Source organism: Trachurus japonicus, chromosome 1 (genome assembly GCF_045865225.1).
Source record: "Trachurus japonicus isolate A0001 chromosome 1, Traja_1.0".
In the NCBI taxonomy this organism is placed as follows: domain Eukaryota; kingdom Metazoa; phylum Chordata; class Actinopteri; order Carangiformes; family Carangidae; genus Trachurus; species Trachurus japonicus.
Window position 1 is genome coordinate 11070026 of NC_140907.1, and position 21453 is coordinate 11091478.

General features: G+C 44.3%; 2 protein-coding genes across 3 annotated transcripts in view; one reads left to right on the plus strand and one right to left on the minus strand.

Moving 5' to 3' along the window:
- Window positions 1-1357, plus strand: part of LOC146991408 (RAS protein activator like-3-like) — a 45147-nt gene extending 43790 nt beyond the window's left edge. The window contains exon 20 of the transcript XR_015035119.1: window positions 1344-1357. The gene's annotated coding sequence lies outside the window, so the exon portion shown is untranslated. The remainder of the gene's footprint in view (window positions 1-1343) is intronic.
- Window positions 1358-3606: 2249 nt separating this feature from the next.
- Window positions 3607-21453, minus strand: part of frmpd1a (FERM and PDZ domain containing 1a) — a 49233-nt gene continuing 31386 nt past the window's right edge. For both annotated transcript variants that reach the window (XM_085770036.1, XM_085770045.1), the window contains exons 7-16: window positions 19857-19961; window positions 18325-18420; window positions 16098-16223; window positions 15825-15944; window positions 15534-15670; window positions 11752-11971; window positions 11468-11650; window positions 10218-10362; window positions 8788-10122; window positions 3607-7245 (exon numbers count right to left, since the gene is read on the minus strand). In XM_085770036.1, the coding sequence (XP_085626162.1) occupies window positions 3752-7245; window positions 8788-10122; window positions 10218-10362; window positions 11468-11650; window positions 11752-11971; window positions 15534-15670; window positions 15825-15944; window positions 16098-16223; window positions 18325-18420; window positions 19857-19961 (5961 nt within the window). In that variant the 3' untranslated portion in view covers window positions 3607-3751. The remainder of the gene's footprint in view (window positions 7246-8787; window positions 10123-10217; window positions 10363-11467; window positions 11651-11751; window positions 11972-15533; window positions 15671-15824; window positions 15945-16097; window positions 16224-18324; window positions 18421-19856; window positions 19962-21453) is intronic.

Genomic DNA, 21453 nt, shown 5'->3' on the forward strand with positions numbered 1-21453 from the left:
AAAAATGTAAAAGGTTGATGTTACAGTGATATTATATTATGAAAGTAGTTCATTTAAGTAGAAATATAGGTGGGTATACCACAACAAAACATGCCCATGTGTCAATAAGTTGTCATGTGACCAGAGGACGTCCACTTGTCTGTCTTTCTGTGACTCTTCTGTGTCTCTGTCCAACCTACTGACGGCACTGAGCTCAGTGGACACTTCCCTCTCTGAAGCCTCCACATGTCCAGCTGCTGTTGATGGACTGTTATACAGGTGTGGTCTTGGTCTCATGATGTCAGAATGTGAACAGCAGGATGAAGAGGACAAGCAGAACATTTAGTGGTGGATTCATGGATCAGACCTTGTTGTGATGTTGGTGGTTAATCACCTTGTTAGAGAACAACATGTTATGTTATTATACTGAAACACTGAGCAGTTGGACATGTGTAAAGAAAAGTTTAAAGAAGGTCAAATTAAGTTCACCTGAGACGGTTAGAGGCATTTTAGGTGTTCTGGAATTTCATCCAAAAACTTTTTGTGAGTAGTGTATTTTGAACACTCACAGTAATTTTATGACCAGTCAGCACTTCAACACATCTGGTCATATCTCAAGGAAATTTAAATCGAATGCAACTGGACTTGGTTATTTGTCTAGGAAGACGTTTCAAATAACCAAGTCCAGTTGCATTTGATTTAAATTTCCTTGAGATGACTATGACCTGGACAAATGAGAATATTCACAGGCTTATCTGGTCAGATTTTGTTCTGGTTCACCGATAATCAGTCAGTAAGAGCTAAATAACTGTCTAAATCTTGTTACACCTCAGTTGTTAGAGGAAATCTGAGTCTTGAATGGTGACTTGAAAGTAATTGTGCGTGTTTACAACAGTGCTTATTGGCTGACACAAAGGAAGAAGAGTCACCAGAATCTGTGTGTTTTTTTCCTCCATCATGGAAATGAAGGATACAAAACAAAGACCTTAGAACAGGACTGGCTATCTAATGAATGTTTCTTGCTTGAATGAATCAGATAATGATGCTTATCATGGAGGAAGGCTTCACAGGGCAGCTGCTTCTGCCCTCTAGTGGTTAAATACTTGACTAAATCCTGAAGACAGAAAACAACTCCTTTCTTCATTTTTCTTCACAGTGAATGTAGAGAATTATGTAACAGCTGCAGTTTCACTGAAGCTGGAGAGATGTGATGTGATGGATGTGTTAATGTTTCACCATGACCTACATGCACCACCTTCACTGAGGCTTTCCCTTTGTGCACAACTCTCCTCTACTGACTCACAATTAGAAATAGCAGGATATATACAGTATGAGTTTTTTAACTGGATAAATATATTTTTATACTATAAACATGGACAATAAGGAGTTTGACTTCACTCATATTGGCTCATTCAGAAATTTAATTGGCCAGTGACATTTCAGAAAAAGAATTTTTAAAGTCACTGTAATTGCTTATTGTGTTTTTCAATGTCACATCTGAGGTCTGGTAAATAAATATGTATCTGTAAAATCTGTGTCATCCTTTACGTGCTCGTCTATTTTTAGCGCCACAGTGGCACGTTCTTTGAAATTACTTGCAAATTCTTCCCTGTTCTGAGAGAGTGACGGTGTACTTGTGGCTTTCTGGCTGAATGAGCAGAGAAGAAATGGGAGGATGAGCAATAAAGAAATCCCACAGAGCAAATGCTGATATTATTTTTAATGGTGAAAGTTGAGCATTACAAAGCAAGAGCAGATGTCATCATTCAGTCATTCACAGATAAAATCCCTGATGAAACAACAATGCATTTTATGGCTTATCACAGCATGCTTCGTGAGCACAGATGATGATCTAAGAAAAAGATTTTTTTTCCCATGATTTGTTTGGGGGCAAATTTTCCACATGGAGGAAGTGGTGAAAGGAATTCACCCTTTCTCTGTTGCAAAAGACAAAAAAAAAAACAAAACAAAACATATTCTGCAACCAAACGTTACAAGTCGACAAATAAAAGTGGCTCTATCTCTGTTATAAATATAAATAGAAACACTGTTTGCAATACATTGTGTTCCCAGTACTGTAGTAGTGAAATCATTTCAGATAACTTGAATTTCTCCAGTGAACATGCAGGTCCAGTGTGCTTCGGTCCGTTTTTTTTTTAATTTTAAGAAACATTCCAAGTGAAAATGTTCTTCAGGTAAATCAGTGTTGTACATGGGTTTGTGATCAGTGTCTCCTTCTCAACGAGTTGAGTTTAGGATCTCTGAGGAGAGGCTGCCACCCGGTGATTGGATCAGTGTGACACCCTCCCACCCAGAGTATCAATCAAAGGCTAAGACTGAACATACAGACAGCCAGCAGTGCTGCGGACCGTATATTCCTGCACTGCTGAGCTCTCTGTGCCGATGTTCAGTCACTGGTTTACTGCTATTTGTGGCCATACTGGGAAATCTGTATTAATAATGCACTTAGTGTAAGGGACAGTGTAGTCAAAGTCAGTGTAAAGTCCTGACTGTCCCAAAAGCTTAGACATAAGTGTCCAGTGCATTTACAATACTCCAAACTTTAAAACTATATAGCATAGATATTTGTTGGGCAGCATCTTCAGCAGGTCTCGTTTAGAATGGAGATCCTTATTCTCAATGGACGAATGTCAGAACTAGAGTAAAAAACAAAACAAAAACAAATGTATGGAAAAGACCAGTGGTGGACGTCCACATCACCATGCACTGGAAGGTTCAGTGTTTCTGGAGGTGGAGAAATCAAGTGCTGACAAATCAAAGGAGAGAAAAGCTAGCAAATGCATCACACTTGAGAGAAAACGTACCAAACGTCTGTGCAAAAGAACCACAAAATCGACCGTGAGAAGGATTGTACCTCATTCAAATGATTGCTTTATAAAGTCATACGATGCGCATACATCAGCATTCTGCGACTAGAGTTATAAAACAGCAAACCTCGGGATGGATCGGTGTGATTTTGATTTTCAGGTTATTTCTCCCTCTAGTATTTTGGTTTTGTAAACAGTAACATTCAGAGGAGTCCTCGCTGACGGCCCCGGACAATATGAAGATACAGTAGAGGATCGTCAGTAAACTGTAGTGTTTCTCATCAGAGGACTCAGAAAGTTAACATCAGTCAAACAAAAGGCCTGTGTATGAATGAATGAGTCAAAGACTGATTCATTCAGTGTGTGTGCTTGTGTGTGTGTGTGTGTGTAAAAGGCCTTACTTCTCTCACACACTACCGTTCCCGCCTTAAGGTATGCCTGTAAACATTTCCATTTTTCGTCCGTCCTTATCTTTACATTCCTAGCTTGCTCAAACACATTGTAGTAACTCATCAATGAGATGACGTAATAAATAAATAAACAGAATAGACGACATAGAATACATTCAAGTACATCAGTTCCTCAATACTGGAATGCAAGCGGCCTTTTGCTTCTGCAGCTTACACCACTCTACAGTCTGTTTGGTTTTGTGGGCTACAGTATGTGCACAGCATATAGTCAGTCACACATGCACCTCAAAGATCTCCGCCCCGTTACCTGCACTCGAGTGCAACCTGGCTTTAAGATGTTGAGAGTTTTTATGGTCATGGAGCTCCCAGGTAACCTCACCCTCCCGCTTCACGGCCCCATCCTAAACGCAAGCGTCCGTCTCAGGTCCCGCTCTGCCACCGTGGCTCACCGTGACCCCGTACGTCTCGAGGTCACGCGCCGCAGGTTGCTAGAAGGTCATCTCAAAAGTCTCTCTCCGGAGGCCCACGGTCCGCTCATAGTGCAGTGAGGGTGCGGAACAGCTGGGTGAGGCAGAAGACGGAGGCGGTGAGCGCGGTGCACTGTTTGGCCAGCAGCTTGATGCTCAGGTCCTGGCAGCTGCGCTTGCTGCTGGCTCGCTCGGCCGCCAGGCAGAAGTCCCTGAATGAGCGGGCCACGTCCGCCAGGCCCGCCACCGCCTCCGCGTTCCTCCGGTCGCACCTGTCGCAGCCGGAGAACCAGAGGCAGATGCCGGCCAGCTCCACCAGGGTGCGGAAACTGTCCGCCAGGGAGTGGAGCATCTCCTCCGGGCTCTGTCCGATCCCCACCACCTTCTGGCAGCCCGACATCAGCCGCCGGGCCTCCATCTGCAGCACCCGCTTGTTCTCCGTGAAATGGGCCGGGCAGGTGTCCCTCGGGTGGCGACCCCCGTGGCCCGCCGTCGACCGATCGCTCCCGCCGCTCTCTAGGATCGACAGGAGCTGGTCGACGTCGACGCGGAGCACTTGGAAGCCCGCGGGAGGTTCTGGGTAGCGCTGCCGACCCAGGCGACCGATGGTGTCCTTGTGCGTTTGAGACAGGAAGCAGTCGGAGGCGTCGGACAGCGGTGAGAGGAGAGGGCTGAGCTCAGAGGTAGAGGTGGAGGAGAAGAGGATGGAGCGTGGGAAAGAGGGAGAGTGGGTGGAGGAGGGGGAGAGGAAGGAGGGCACCGGCGGAGAGGTCATGAGTGGAAGAACGCTTCCCGAAGTCTGAGTCACGCCGCTGCTCTGCGTGCTGCGGCAGGAGAACTCGTACACCGTCAGCTCCTCGTCGAAGCTGTCCCCGCCGCTGAAGCAGTTGGTGTAGACCGCCGGGCAACCGCAGGCATCCAACGGTACCTGCACCCCCTCCACCACCGACTCGCAACCGGACGCCAGTATAGAGCTGCAGCCAAACTCGGGCTTCAACGGCGGGGCGGTCACGACCTCGGCCGGAGGCTCCGTTTGAGACGGACCCTCGCAGATTGTGAACACCTTGCAGCCTGAGGAAAGAGGTTTCGGCGAGTCCGACTTCTGCTCCGAAGGTCTGCACAGACCCATCAAAGGCCTGTCGCTACTGGTCCGTCTTACTGTCTGAGACTGATTGTGGAATGGAAGTCCTGGTCTGTTCAGGTTCTGCGTGGTCACCACTATCGGCGATGGAATGGAAGGTGACGAATTGTTGGCTCTATAACCTGGAGTGTCTTCAGCTGGGTTCGTGACCTTGTTTGGTTCTGGAGCGTCTTTGATCGGGCCGGGGGTATCTACCCTCAGGCCTAAAGGATCTGTTTGGATGCTGTTCACCATGGGTACCGGAGGCTCTGTTATCGGTCCTGGTGTGGTCTCGACCGGTCTGGAGTACGGGAGTTGATTGCGGTGTTGGGGTTTGGGCTCAGCCTGGACAGGAAGTGCAGAGTTCACCTCCTTCACCTCCTTCACCTCTGCATCTGAATTAAGACTCTTCGGAGAGGCCACTTCGACCAAATACTCCCCGTCCAAATCCGAGCCTGTGACCGTCACATCTGAATCGTCTGAATCCACCGTTTCCACGGTTGTGCCCGTGTCAAAATCTATCGTTTGTGTGACATCGTCAACATCCGTGACTCTGATAGTGATCTCAACACTGTTGCTGATGTTGTCCTCAACGGGACTGTGGGCTACGCTCCCTGTCCCGGCTTGGTGGAGGGCTTCGTGGGAGCGAGACAAATAAAGGGGCAGCTGTTGAATCTTGCCTCTGAGCGTCGAGGCGGACAACCGGCCCATGATGCCGGGGGAACAGGACTGGAAGAGGAAGTGAGTTGAGGAAAGAGGTTCCTTGGAGAGATCCTGGACTATGGCTGTTTTGGCCTTCACCAAGCTGGAACCAGTTAAACTCTCTTTAGCTGCCACCCTCGGTATGGTTGAATAACTTCTTGGTTTGTCTGTGTTTTGATTCGAGCATGAAGCGTTTTCATGAGTGGCTTCACTTTTAAATCCTGAACTTGAGCTGAACGTTGGAGACGTGATGCTAGTGGCAGCTCCTAGCTTTGCTGTGATTGAGTTTATAGCGCGAGTATACTCGGAGGTAACCGAATGGATCCGTCTGTGAGCGTCAGGGCTGGTCAGCGACTCACCTGCTGTGGCTGAGTGGGATCTGATGCTGGGCTTCGGAGCCAAACTGTCCTTCCGGTTGTCCGTCTGGTCACTTGAACTAGGGATTAAGGAGTTACTCACCTCGTCGTCATCGAAAACATTGTCAGAATTAGTGCTGTCTGTAGTGTCATCGCTGGTCGTCGCGGCGCCAGCGGCTTCATCTTCATTGACACTGGCTGTGACGTCTAAATGTCGTTGTGCTTTGTTTGTGTGGTTTTGTGACATCTCCTCAGAGGGCGATGGAGACATTGTGGTCAACGTTTCCATGTTTGTGCGTTCCACTAAACAGTCACTTTGGGATATTTGAGACACTGGTACTGGAGGTAGAGGGGTTGAGGGTGGAGGGGGTGGGGGTGAGTATGACAGTGGGTTTGACTTGTCATTCACACCTTCTTCAGTCATTTGTTCCTCTTCATACGAGTTCAGCTCTTGGTTGATTAGACGACCTCCCAAAAAGCCGTTACTACCTTTTTTATTCAGGTCTATCAAACATGGCGTCAGTGTGTCGGCCTCTGACTGACTCTCTGGCCTCTGGGTGCTGTTCCCTCTCACTCCCTCCACCCTCTCTTCTCCTGTGTCCCCTAATTTAACTTCCTCCTCAGCAATATCTGTGAAAAACATATGACTGGTGAATTCCTCATTACCTTCCTTTTCCTCATCCACCTCCCCCTCCTCCTCTTCCTCCTCTTTCCCCTCGCCCACCTGCTCCTGTCCCTCCCCTTCCTCCTTTCCGTCACCTCTACGGTCGGCGCTCTCTTTCCCATCCGGATCCACCCTGCAGCGGACCACGGTGATGGCAGGAGACACGGCCTTCACCAGATCTGTGACCGATTTGAACTCCATAGCGTCAGGTTCCATTTCCATGTCTTGCTTCCTGGTCCTGGTAGAGGGCTGTGGGTCTCGAGTCTGCTCATGAGGCCCAGAGCCTGGGGCATGAGAGCTGCCCTTCGGCTGAATGGGTTTTGACTCGAGTTGAGCCGGTTCCCCTTCAGAGTGGGTCAGGGAGGCGACAGTGGGGCTGGGATTCTGGGTTTGCTCTGAAGGTTCAGGGTCTGAGCTGAGCATCTGAGCATCATGAGCTTCTGCCAAAAGCTTTTTATGAAGCCTGCTGAAACCAACGTCCTGCTTTGATGCTGGATCTGGTTGTGGGTATGACACCGTAGAGGTATAATCAGTTTCCATGAAAGAGCGACGTTTGCGAGATCTTTTCCTGAGCTGGAACAACGTTTCTCGGCCTCCTCCTTCCTCCTCCTCTCCTCTTTGGTCCTGCTCTGCTGTTTGGTCTCTGTCTGACACTGAGACTCTGATGTCACTGAGGCTCAAGGTGCTGAGGAAGTCAAGTTTCATCTCTGTGCACATATCTGCAGGACAGTAACACAAGAGAAATAATAAAAAACAAGAAAACCAAAATTGCATTAATTTTTTCATTTTTCTTATACTGCTTTTATGCTACGTTTGTTCACAGATAATCATTATCAAGTTAATAACACATTTTGTGATACTTCGGTTTTAAGGTATATATCAAAGTTGTTATATTTATTTTAATTAAACCATTTGATCAACTCAATTTTAATGTGTAGTTTCACTGGCTGAGTTTGATTAACTCATTGAATTCAACATTTTGGCAAATTTGCCTATTGCCATAATCCCTATAGTCATAGAGGTAGGTTCATTACCTTTAATTATCGGTGCATGTTGTTTTGAGATCTGCGGGGCAGAGAGGCAAGCTGCAGCAACACAATGCAGGTGAACGGTACAGGCTCCCAAGTTGTGACCTGCACATTCACCACACTATGAAATAATAATGTAACATTACAACAAGACAGAGTTGTTTTCAAGGTAAATGCATAGCCGGAACTACATTCCAGAAATGGCTGCTGGGTGGAGTGATTTCAAAAGCGCAAGTAGTTCTGAGTATTTGCTTCATGTGTCGTAATATTTATTGTACATAATTATACATTATTATCTGAATGTGCAGGTCACAACTTGTCCACGAGAGTGTTTTGGAGTTAGTGGATTGTGTATTTGAGTTTGATGAGGGACAAGGGACCTCTACCATTCACCTCTATTGTGTTCACTGAGCAGCTAGCGTCTCTGCACCGCAGATCTCCACACAACATGCATCGACAATTAAAGGTATGGTAATGAACCTACTCCTATGACCATAGGAATTATGGCAATAGGCGAATTTGCCAAAATGTCCAGGTAAGAAAATGTAATAGTTATTATCATTTAAGATCATTATTATGGTAATATTTTTGAAATCATTAATATTTTGAATTCATTCATAAAATATTGTGTTTGGCAGCTGTTTAAAGGAAAGTATTACTGCAGTGCACACAAACATAGCACATCACAAATTGCATTAAACATCAATTGTGTAAAAAAAAAAGTAGCTCCTGTCATTTGACCTATGGGGGAGTACAGAGGGTAAATTAGAAGAATGCTCCGAGTCAGAATCAAAGCATCAGCAAGATGACACTTTGGAGGTGATGGACATGCAACACCTGCCATGAGTCATGAAGCACCAGGTCTCTACAGTATAGAGGTAGCTACATGTGATTTGCAAGTAGGATTTGTCAATTATATCACATTATTTTTAACATAATTGAAGAAAACACAACAGCTGCTTTAATTATATGTTTGGTGACTTGACACAATACTGGGGAAAAGTATTCAGGGTAAAGTATAGGCTATGTGTTGATATAACAGTGCAGCACCATCACTGTGAGGTGTGGTCACAGTCCACTTCTTTCCTGGCAATCATGCTTCATTTCTCTGAGACCATTTTTGAAGTTAACCACTAGATGGTAGCAAAAGCACAATCTCCAGCCTGTGTTGTTACTGCTGTACGGGGCTTGAACCTGACAGTAAGTGCTTGTGAACGATGAAGACTGTATTACCTCTTGGCACGGCGCCCGAGGTCGGGTCTTCGGGCGAGGTGAAGCGATCTATGGCATCAAAAAACTCCTCGTCAGAGCTGCTGTCTCCGAAGCCGGGCGGCGGGTGGAGGATGGGGATGGGCTCCAGGTCCTCGGCCTTGCTCTCGTCTTTCTTCACTTCCTCCGAGTCTTCTCCCTCGTTACTGTTCGGGGGTTGGGAGAGGCTGCGGGCGCTGTCCGGGGTGATGTTGGAGCAGAGTTTGTAGTAGCAGCGAGCGTCGCTCTGGTCAAAGTTGAAGACGAATTCCATGTGGGAGGAGGAGGAGGACGGAGAGAGGGGCGGCGGAAACTCTTGAAACCCGCCGCCCTCGCCGCTCACGCTCCCTCCTTCACCTGCTCTCCTCACCGACTGGTCCATCTCTTTGAACAGTTTCCTCCTCCTCCTCCTTAACTCCTCCTCTTCGTCTTCGTCGTCCTCGCTGGCCTCCGGGGGGCTCGGCAGGAAGTCCACGAGGCGCGAGAGCTCGGCGAAGCACAGGGAGCTGTCGTCGGAGCTGGGGTCGGTGGAACACTTCAGGGCGTGGTAGAGGAGGTCCTGAGAGGCGGAGGCCGCTACGAGGAGCTGAGGATCGGCTCCGTCGCCCGATCTCCTGCAGCCCCCTCCTCCTCCTCCGTCTCCGTCTCCGCCTCCGTCCTGAGGCGTGAGGTGTTTGAGGGGGTGAGGGTGGGCTGGTGGGGGGGCGAGGAAGTGAGACTGAAGTTGCCTGTGGAGATATGGATTGAGGTGGGAGGAGGGAGCGTTGGGGTGGCTGGAGGAACATGACAGCAAGTCGTCTTCCTCCAGAGCGTCCAGGGAGTCGCTGGACGGGCTGGTGAGGACGCGAGAGTCGGTGTGACAGGAATCTGACGCCTCCGATGCTGACGGCTGCTCCTCGGCTGCTTGTGCGACCTCTCCACCTCCCGTCTTCACTCCGTCTCCGTCTCCCGCTTTTTTCTGCTGTTCCCTCGGGTCGCCGCCCGTCCCCTCGGTCTGCATCCGTCCGCCGCCCGCCGCCGCCGCCTCCCTCTCCCTCTCCCCCGCATGCTCCGCTGCTTCTTCTCTCACGCCCTCTCTGTTCTTTTCTTTTTCATTGTCAACATCCTTCTCTTCTTTTTGTTTTTTATCCTCCCAAGGTTGAGCTCCCTTTTCTTTGCCGTCTTTGTTTTTCCTTCTGTCTTTTCGTTTTCTTCCGTCTGGATCTGATGAGGATCTGACGCGGGGGCACGGCTTCTCGTTGACGGCAACCAGGTTGACCAGCGGTTCCATGTCCAGGTCCGACGAGTCGTTGGAGTCGCTGCCGCACCGGGACACGTAACCTGTGAACATGCGTCTGTATTAAAACAAACAGCGGGATCTGAACCTGACTTTATGGATGTATAGAGTGTTGTGTGTGTGTGTCATTTATTTGTACCTTCCTCAGCAGACACTCTGTGCTTCTTGGACTCATCGATCCAGGGGAAGATGTTGAGGTTGGGGTCGACGAAAACTCGACAGTACCCCGCTATGAGGCAGGACATATCCTTGGCTGCCACTGACTCCAGCAGTAATGTGATGGGCTTTGTGTAAGAGAGACAGAGGATAGAGAAAGACTTGAGCTTCAGCAGTAGAGACACACTGAACATTAGGCTAATGGCTCTGCATCTAAAATGGTCTGAATATCACTGGAAAAGCAACTCCAGGGGCCTCGTTTATCAACCGTGCGTAGAAAAGGTTCTAAATTCTGTCGTAGGAATGTATACGTATAAAAAAATCCGTAATTATCTAACGTGCGGACACCGGTCGTACGCACACTAGTAAGTAATCAGTGATGATAAATCCCCCTGTTCCTAACTACCATGGTTAGGGTCATTTGCATTCAGAAACGCCTCCGATTGACCATATATGGTAGCAACAATCCCTTTAATAATGTGTGAATGGATTTTTTTCCCCACACAAAAATCATGTCAAAGAGGGCGAAGAAGAGGAGTTTCTCTGATACCGAGATTGAGGTACTTGTAGGAGAAGTTGAAACAAACCAAAAAATACTGTTTGGAACACTAAATGCAGGTGTGACCAACAAAAGAAAAAATGCTGCGTAGGAGAAAGTAACAACTGCTGTTAATTCTGTTGGGTCAGATGAAAGATCACTCTCAGAAATAAAAAATATGTCTTTTACAGCTTGTCACACCAATCATTCAAAATGTCTGCTGAATTACTAATTGAGAATTTTTAATTAGGAAACAGGGAACGTGTGAAGTTTGAGATTGCTGAACACTGTGACACTAAATTTTCTGTGTAAGCATGGTCAGAGCTGTTCCTAAGCACAAGTACAAGTTGATTGATTGAAGTTGAAATTCCATATTTTGCGTGGGAATGTTCTTACGCACTCATTACGCACTCATTACGCACACATCTGTGCGTATGCACGGTTGATAAATGAGGCCCCAGGTCTTTTTATGCTGAGTCTGCATGTCATACAGAACAATGCAAACAGGTCAGGGAAGTAATTTGAAGTTTCAAAGTAATTCATCACAATTGCAAAACAGCAGAAGGTCATTTTAAGCTGAATGCAGCATTCTAAGATGAAGAGATAATAATAATTACTACACAACCTAACATGACCCAGTGCTGCTGATTCAGTTCCTCAGACATAAAAGGCTCTCTGATGATGTTTGCTCTCACCTTAATGTCCTGCAGGTATATCTTGACCAGGCTGACCTTCTCCGATTCGGGCAGCAGCTCGATGCGTGTGATACTGCTGAACTCTGTGAGGGCGGACAGGATGCTGAGCTTGTGGTTGACCACCTGGCTCACACCATACCTGGCCCCCACCAGCAGGGTCACCATCGACTCCCTGTCCTGCAGCTGGAGGGTTTTTTAACAAAGAAGCAGACAAGGACAAATTATAGAACAGGAGACAGAAACTACAGTCGACCAAATCCAGACAACAGAATCGACAGACCCACCATCATGGTGGCGCTGAAGGATTTTCCTCCAAACGACCTGAGGTCAGCCAGCTCCTCCAGGTAGTTGATCCTGGTCTGGTCCACCGACAGGCCCTTCTGCTTGGGATCGTGCAGCATCTGGCTCTTCTTCATGTGGTAGCCGATGGCCTTCCTCAGATCTTTCTCTCGCATGTTCCTCAACAGGGTGGATGACACAAAGTTCTCGATGCCCCACGTCTTCCTGGAGCAAACACAAAATCACAGACTGAGAGCGTCAGTTTGTGTGTCCAAGACTGTTGGAGGGTTGAACCGATTTTTAGGATCAGACCACATCTCTTATTAATTAAGGACTATACAATTTATTTAAAATGCATCACAGGTGCTCAACTAAAAGAGGACTGCAGCTTTACTGAAGCACACATTTAGTTAATAGAGATATCATTTGTGTTGTATGTTAAGATAAGATAAGATAAGATAATCCTTTATTTGTCCCACAATGGGGGAATTTACAGGGTTTCAGCAGCAGATCTTAAACAGCAGACAGCAATAGCAGTAAAAAGAAAGCAGTATTTGTAATAGAGTAGATTAAGGTTATGATTAAGACAAAAAAACAAATAAGAAGAAATGTAAATATACACATTTGAATAATGTATGTTAAACATGAACATGAAATAGAGATAAAATGTTAAGTCTAACATTTAGAGTCACTGGTTGTTGTTTCTACTTGAGCAGCGTTTCATGTCTGCAGTGAGACTGGATGAAACGCTGTTCGATCTGGACTAATTGATTGCTGGCAGACCTCAGTTTGGCTGGACCTCAGATGGTTATGAATTTAATGCTATTACAGTATTATAAATACAATTATGATCTTGATGAAACATGTGCGTGTGTGGCAGCTGCAGGGCTCGCGTGAGTGTGTGTTCACATGCTGGCCGTCTGTCTACATATTGTTTGCCTTAAAAAAACAGGCATCAGTGTTATCCTACTAATTAATTTTTGTTTTGTTTTTCACATACAATGGCAGTAAAGTGTCTTTTCATGCAGCTGCTAAGATGATTAAAAAATCTAACATTTATATTTATTCATGTTGGTGTTGAACCTAAAAAGTGAAAAATGTTGCTGTTATTGTGTCATCATGACTGTCACTCTAGTTCAGGGGCCACACACAGAATAATATGACCTCAAGTCGGCCAGACCAGTAAAATAATAACATAATAACCTATAAATAACAAGAACTCTAACTATCTGCAATTTCAACATTATGCCTCTTTTGTCTTCTATGTAATTTTCACACTAGACAAATTCATCCTGTCGGCCGGATTGGACCCTCTGAGGGGCCGGTTTTGGCCCGTGGGCCGTACGTTTGCTACCCCTGCTCTAGTTGTTAAGGTGGCATGTGGTCCTGGTGTTTTCATCCTGTCTCTGTCCTGTGTCCCCTATTCCTATTTCCTGGGAAGGACAGGTTAGAAGCTCTGGTGTTGGGATCAGAGGAGTCAGAAGCTTCTGGCCTGGAGACTGACAGTCCTGCTTCCCCTCAGCCTGGAGTGTGTGTTTGTCTGTGTTTTCTAATCTGTGTCTTTCATCCTCTTTATTTGGTGCCCTGGTCATTTTACACCTTTGTATCAAATGAACTCTCTGGGCTTTGTTGTTCTGTTTCTGGTTGTGGGTTGAGTGTCGTGCAGCCCCTGAAAATGCCATTTTCCCTTTTTTTAGTCAATTTTGTGATATTTTGCTTCCTAACATGTTCTCTTTCAAACTAGTGGCAATAAAATGTCAATAACACACAATTAGTTGTTCATAATTCATTTTGCCGGATTGTGTCGTAAATTCCTCAGAAATTCACCAAAAGTTAGTAGCCTACTTTTTGCACAGTTGTACTACACTGTATGGGCCGGATTTACTAAGATCCCAGATAGCGGACGCTATATTGTTTGCGGCCGCTATAATATTGCGAGTTTGGTTAGTGCACGCAAAACAGGTGATCTACTAAGACTAACCCGCTAAATGAAAACACGTGCAAACCGCAATATGTAAATGAGGGTTTTGCGCGCTGTAATCGTTTCCGCCATGGAGAGAGTGGACAGAGAGCTGGACGGACGAAGGGACAGAATGACATTTGATTCGATGCATACAATGACAGCATGTGTGTTCATCTCTCTCGCGCTCTGTTTAGATAAATAAACACAAATCGCTACCGGGCCCAACTCGTCATATAGTGACGAACAGGCAGCAGCTGCAGCGACAATCACACACCTGTAATATGTGTGTGTGTGTGTGTGTGCCGCCCATGATCCAGTGGATTAATAGAGAGCTCAGGTGGGACACACGGATCTAAACACTCTGACCACTGACCAGAGGGATCAAAGACGGGTGAAGGCAGCGGTGACGTGTCTCAGTCCGGGACCGGGACTGAGAGACGGAGCTGAGCAGCCAGGTACTGGAGAGGAGAGGAGCGCACTGCAGGACAGACGTGCCCCGTGCGTAACGGCGCGAAAATGACTTTTAACACGGCTGAAAAACTGTTACAGAATTACCCAGACGTGAGGAAATGCAGAGATGTAAGATCATGGGGCTCTGACAGGTATCAAATCAATAAACCCATACGTTTTGGCAAAGTTGTATCAGTTAGTACATGGTTTTCAGACGTGGTGAATAAAGACGCAAAAACAGCCACCGCAATCTCTTCCTGGTTTGGTAAATCACATTGCACGCGCTAAATAAATCTATTTGCATCTACTCCTCCCAGTATTCTGCACGTTCTGGCTGAAACGCCCATATTTGCATATTCATCAAGGCAAACACGCTAAATGGATCGCACGTGCTATTCTGCCCGTGTGAGGGACGCAATCCTCGGTGCGTCCGGTTAGTAGATCAGGTTCCACGTGTGTTTGCGCGTGCAATCACGTTTGCACACGTTTTAATACACGCAAACCTTTAGTAAATCCGGCCCTATGTGTGTAGTTCTGTTCATTTGATATGAATTACATCCTGCTGTGTTGTTAAGTTATCAGTCATGTGTTTAGGATGTCTATTACTAATGGTTTGATTAGAGGTTATGTTGTAAATAGCAGTTTCAAATAAAAATGTATGGAATTTTACAGTACAGAACATTCAGGCTGTTTTCTCAAAAATGAAAAAAACTTTTTCTAAACACCAAGATATGAAATACCCATTTCCCTAATACCTACACTCTCCAAACTTTCCACATTTCTTCCTATCTATATCCTGCTTCTTTTTACAGAAGGGTTTGTTGATATACCATTCATAGCCGGGTTTAACGTACATTTTATACCAAAAACATAGCGAAAATGTATTTTTTTATGACTGTAGATGGTATTTCCTGATGTATGGGCTGATAAGATAAGAGGACATAGCAACAATCCCTTTTCTAAAAAGTTTTTTTGTGGAATGCATCAACAAAATGAATCTGAATCTGAATCTGGCATCATCCAATGTTGGTGATTCTGTTCTTGGTGACATATGCAAATGAGTGCATGTTTAATGAGTTAGAGCCTCATTTGCATATACAAACATAAAATTTAGAAAAGCAACACATTTTTTCTTAGTTTTTTGTACATGAACTGGGAAAGTTTCATAGTGATATCTATTAAAATATGTTTTTTGCCTATTCACCTAGGCTGTCTCGCCTTAAAGGCACCTTAGTGTGGTTTGTAAAGGCATTATGTGTGTGTGTGTGTGTGTGTGTGTAATCTAACCTGTAACCACGGATGCTGAAATGTAAATGAAATATTCTGCAGTCTTGCATGACATGCAGAGATCAAAAATGTGTGTTAATGTCTCACGTGATGATCTTCAGGTTGGTCTTTGGTGACTGTCCACAGCTGGCCAGCCTCTCCTGGATGTGCAGGGCAGCGAGTCGCAGCGCGGTGTTACACCTCATCTCTATTGCAAAGCGCTCCTGCAGCACATCATTCACCCCCTAACACACACACACACAGTACAAAAACAGTATGAATGATTAACACTGACATAAAACAATCCTCTATCTGTGGTTTTTTGTCTATCTGACAAAAACACTTATCAAGACAAGGGGTAAGTGGCTCTTTCAAATACAAATATAGATACATAAATACCTGTAAGTAGAGGTATTCAAAGGCTGTGGGATCGTCCTGCAGCAAAGTCTCAAGGCTTCTGGGCATGAAACAAACACGGAACAGACATCTGTAGTCATGGGCCTCTTTCTTGTGGACCACCTGGAGAAACACACACGCACAAGATCAAACCAACTTGGCATCAGAGCCACTGTGAAAATATGTACAATTGAGAAGGTATGTAAAATGTAAAATAATGTTTAGTGTGTGTGTGTGTGTGTGTGTGCGTGTGTGTGTGTGTGTGTGTGTGTGTACCTGCTGTATCTCCTCCTCATCGTGCAGGAGCAGTAGTTTGCTGATGCTGTGCTGCTGCTCCAGCACCAGGGAGAAGTGTTCGATACGGCTCAGAGACAGCTTTTCCTTCAGTGTCATCACAATGTCCTGATGTGCACAACGTGAGAGACAATATTTTATAACATCAGGAAACATATTTGCTGAGCTGAGGTTTGAAAAGAAAGTTTGAAGAGTTTGCAAAACTGGGATCCTGGAGCACTCACTAAAACTGAGAGATTCACAACCGCTGTAGGTTTTAACATACACGGCTATGTTTTAAAATGGACTTTGGCTCTATATTGCATCCATTAACATTGCCAAATTTGACTACAGGCCCCTTGACACGACTGATACAGAGGAATGGATGTCAGCAGGGCCGCAGATTAACCACAGTGCATAGGGTATGGCCAACGGATTTAACATTTAAAAGCTAAATTTGACTATCCAGAATAATCATTGTAGATATCAACAACTTCTTTTGACTAGTCGTAATTGCATTTTGAATAGTTGGATTTTTCATTCAAGATATCTGTAATGTAATTGTGACTAGTCGAAGCGACATAGAGATATCTGTAATTCAGTTTTGACAAGACACAACTGAATCACAGATATCTGTGATGACGTCACTGAAAACGTCATTAAGCTCGTCACACATTTTAAATGACAATTGCAGATATCTGTAATTCAGTTTTGACTAGGCAGAATGAAAATTAAAGATATCTCAAACGTCATTATGACATATCTTTGTCCTTAAATCTTTCCTTTATTGTCCGCAATGTGTAAATTTGTCTTTGTCTTTAGCTGCAACGTCATTTCGTCTAGTCAAAACTCTAATTCAAGATATCTGTAATTACATTCTGACTAGTCGGAATGAAAGTTACAGATATCTCCAATTTCAGATTTCTCTAATCAAATTTCAGTTCAAGATATCTATAAATTGATAGTAGATATTCTACAATTAAATTATGACCATTCCTCATTCCTGTTTGAAATATCTACACCGTCATTTTGACTAGTCATAATTCCAGTTACAGTACAACGTCATTTTGCCTTGTCAAAACTTAATTTAAAGGGACAACGAGGAGTTTCTATTTGGTTATAAAAAAGTCTCACATTAATGTGAATGAAAGTGTGCTACCCACACTTGTTAATGGCTCCATTTTCGATAAATATATCGTTTTGTCTCTATCGTTATTTTGTTATTATTAGTGGTAGTGGAAATGCTGGTCGAGCCAACCAGCGTTTCCTTACTTTCGGTTTCGCGGATGCTCATGAGAATAACGCCGTCGAATCGCCGTTTATGGTCGGGACTACGACGGTAACTGAACCTCTTTGAACCTCTGACTTTAATTCTTGATGAATGAAAACATGAGTCCGTCTTGCACCGGTCGAAGAACTCTACGGTGCGCGCGGAGGCTCATAAATGTAGTGTGAAAACACTTCGCTTTTCTAAAACTCCTCGTTGTCCCTTTAAGATATCTGAAAAGGGACATGTACTGTAGATATCTTTAATTGAGGTGAATTAAAGATATATGATATATATATAGTCAGAATCAAATTGTAGATATCTCAAACTGGAATTACCACTAGTCATAATTCAGTTACAGATATCCGTAATTCACATAGCGGATATCTGCAACTGAATTGTAGATATCTGTAATGACAAACCCCGGCCCGTACACATGAATGGCAAAAGTGACGTTATTTGTCCTACTGTAGGAAGAATGTACTGTAGTTGTGGATATCTGAAATGTTATTTTTGACTAGGCAAAACTCATTTACATATACAGTATCTACAACACATATCCAGTCTGGCTTTTAAATGTTAAAATGGCTTGCCATAGTATGGCCTCATGTTTGCTCAACCGGCTGCATTTTGAGCATCAGCAGCAGCTTGCAAAAGGGAAAGTCAGTACAAGGCAAGAGAGCAAGGAGAGCTGTAATCTGACATTGCACGCGTCGCTGCAATGATTGACAGTAAACAACATCTGATCGATCACTGGCTGAAGATGAAGAGACATCAGGAATCAGGAGCAACAAAGATGAAACATAATTAAAACAAACTGGAAGGTGGGTATGTTGTTGAAATAAAAATGTAAAACTTTGTCTGCATGAACACCTTAGAAAATCTATATTAAAAAAAAAAAAAATCTAAATTCTGCATGGGGCGGCCCTGGATGTCAATGTGATAAATATCATTGTGCAGTACCTTGACTGTGGTGCTGGGCTCGAATTTGAAGGCCTTGGTCTGTCCATTCTCCAAATAAACCTTGAGAACATTGGGCAGGAAGAGCAGCGAGTTCCCCTGCAAACAACACAGGGGTCAAGGGTCAAGGGTCTAGGGTCAAGGGAAACGTCAGCTGAAAATGTGAGCGTTGTAAAACCTGCTGGTTCAAGGGCTTTATATGAATCACTGATGTACTGAGAGGAATGACGTACTGTAAAACAAAACATGGTTGTGTATCTGATGTGGCTGTGTGGTATATGAGATGCACATTACAACACACAGTAAGAAAGAAGTGTAAGAGACGTGAGCCTGGTCTCATTCCCAGCTGTTCTCACAGAGCGTTTTTTCACATCATCTCCTCTGGCCTGTTTCTGTCTGCCAGCCTCGTTCACCGCCGTGACTCATCTCTCCCTGCGTCGTCCCTATTGTCTCATGATTTTAGAAAGTGTTCTTCTGTATTGACACTGTGATTTAATGTAACATTGATGTCTGTATGTTTTGAAGTTCAAATGGAGAGCTTTCAAAATTTTAAAACAGCCACTCCCTCGTCACTCTCCCATCTTTCATTTCTCTTATGTTCTCTCCATTTTAACAACGCCCCCTCCCTCTCTCTGTCTCTACTCTGACTCCCTCTCTCTTTCTAATCGGATGCTTATTGTCTTGTAATCACAGACATTAGGACTGGAGGATGAGGCCGATATCGATCTGTGTTTTCCATGTGATTAGTAATGGGCACTCCGGCCTCTGTGGTTTCCTTCACCCAGCTAATTTCACATCCGCTGGCAGGATGGGAACTCTCTCTAACAAGGTTTATATAAGAAAACTGCACGCAGTACAGAATAATACCATGGAATTATTAATCATCAATCACTCCCAGTCACAGTAAGAAGATTATTCATTTTTTATGTTTGTTTTAATTGCTCTTAAAGATAAGAGCAGTGCCCAAAAATAAAGAAGTTAGTTGTGACTGAGCCAAATGACTCTGCAAATTGATTGATTGATTGATTGATTGATTGATTGATTGATTGATTGATTGATTGATTGATTGACTGACTGATTGATTGATTTTATTTGACACTTTGTTATAAAACATGATACATTTCTGCACCATAGTTAAGACAGAAAGTTGGGATAACACAATAAAGCCACAGGGCTTATTTCCATTGTGGTCCCTAAAAACAATATCACAGTAAGAGTTTACATACATACATACATACATACAGTAAAAGTACTATGATATATGATTGGTGTCTGAGCCATTTTTTCAGTTCCTTTTTAAACCTTTCTGTACTGCTAACAGTGGGTAAGCGATTCCACAAGATGGTAAACTGCCCCTAGTAGAGTGCGTATGGACCTCAGTAACCCGATGGCATTTAGAAAACATGTACAGTAGAGAAGGTTGTCATACCAGTTTGCAAAAGCATACAGTATGTTATATGGTAGAATAATGCCAGACATAAAACCAGACTGAGCATCTGCAGCAGAAGATCTGCACAACGTGTTCTCTCACTCACCTGGGAGTGTCCATTGACTTCCACCTCCTCAGCAAAGTGAACTTTCACAGGGTTGGACCTGAGCTTGGCCCTCTTCTCCGGGGTGATGAATGATGACTTTGGGCCCTGGGAGGAACACAAATCAATATACCAGGTATTTATTTCATAATGAACCAGCTTTTCATATGGTTCAGTGAAGGGGTTATACACATGAGGGGATAGATAGAGAAGATACTGCCTGGTGCTTCTGCTTTATGTTGAATATCAGCAACCATCCAGTTAAAAAACAATATGTAAAGAATTGAGTGTATGTATTCAGTTGTGTTAGGATAACACAACCCCAGGCAGTGGACTACAGGTTGTTGTTCAGTTTGTTATGTATGTGGTTGTTCCCTCATGTTACTGAAGAAAAGCAGTAGCATGTGCTGTATGACACTGTAGAGCACTGTTAATATTAAGAACAATGTAGTAGGTAAAAGGGATAGGTCAACATTTTGGCAAATTAGCCTATTGCCATAATCCCTATAGTCATAGCAGTAGGTTCATTACCTTTAATTATTGGTGCATGTTCTTTTGAGATCAGCGGGGCAGAGACGTGAGCTGCTCAGTGAACACAATGGAGGTGAATGGTACAGGTCCCCTGGCCCTCATCAAACTCATCAAATACACAATCCAACAACTCCAAAACGCTCTGGTGGACAAGTTGTGACCTGCACATTCACCACGCTATGAAATAATCATGTACTATAATTATGTAACATCACAACACATGCAGCAAATACTCAAATACTCAAATACTTGCGCTTTTGAAGTCACTCCGCCCAGCAGCAATGTCTGGGATGTAGTTCCACCCTCGAAAACAACTCTGTCTTGTAATGTTACATCATAGTGTGGTGAATGTGCAGGTCACAACTTGTCCATGAGAGTGGTCTGGAGTTGTTGGATTGTGTATTTGATGAGGGACAGGGAACCTGTACCGTTCACCTGCATTGTGTTGCTGCAGCTCGCCTCTCTGCCCCACAGATCTCAAAACAACATTCACCGATAATTAAAAGTAATGAACCTACTGCTATGACTATAGGGATTATGGCAATAGGCAAATTTGCCAAAATGTTGAACTATCAATTTAAGAATGAGGCTGAATTACATAAATAAGGTCTGTTTAAACTTTGGTGAATAATAGTGTCAAAGATCATACTGGGCAGCAGTATCAATCATCAAAACAGAAAACAGGCATTACAATGAGAAGTAAAAGTAATTTTTAAATAGGCAATATATTTCAGGAATTCTGTATCATTTAGATCAGAGATCAGATCATAGATATACAATGCATGTACAGGTATAAACACACGCCAGCACCTTCGTTACTGCACAACCAGTTGCAGTCAATGTATTGAAGGCAGCAGAAACTGTCAAACAGTCCTGAATCCTTTATATCCTTATATCACTACTGTATGTGATCACAATAAAAGTCTTCGCTTGGTTCCAATCTCTTTTGATGTTTGACAGAGATGAATATTTTCCGGGATATGCTAATATTTCCTCATGGCTCAATAATGATTTGTTGGAGGAGGTGTGAGCTATCAATCAGGTGGTGAAGCTGCCTCCATCAGCAGAG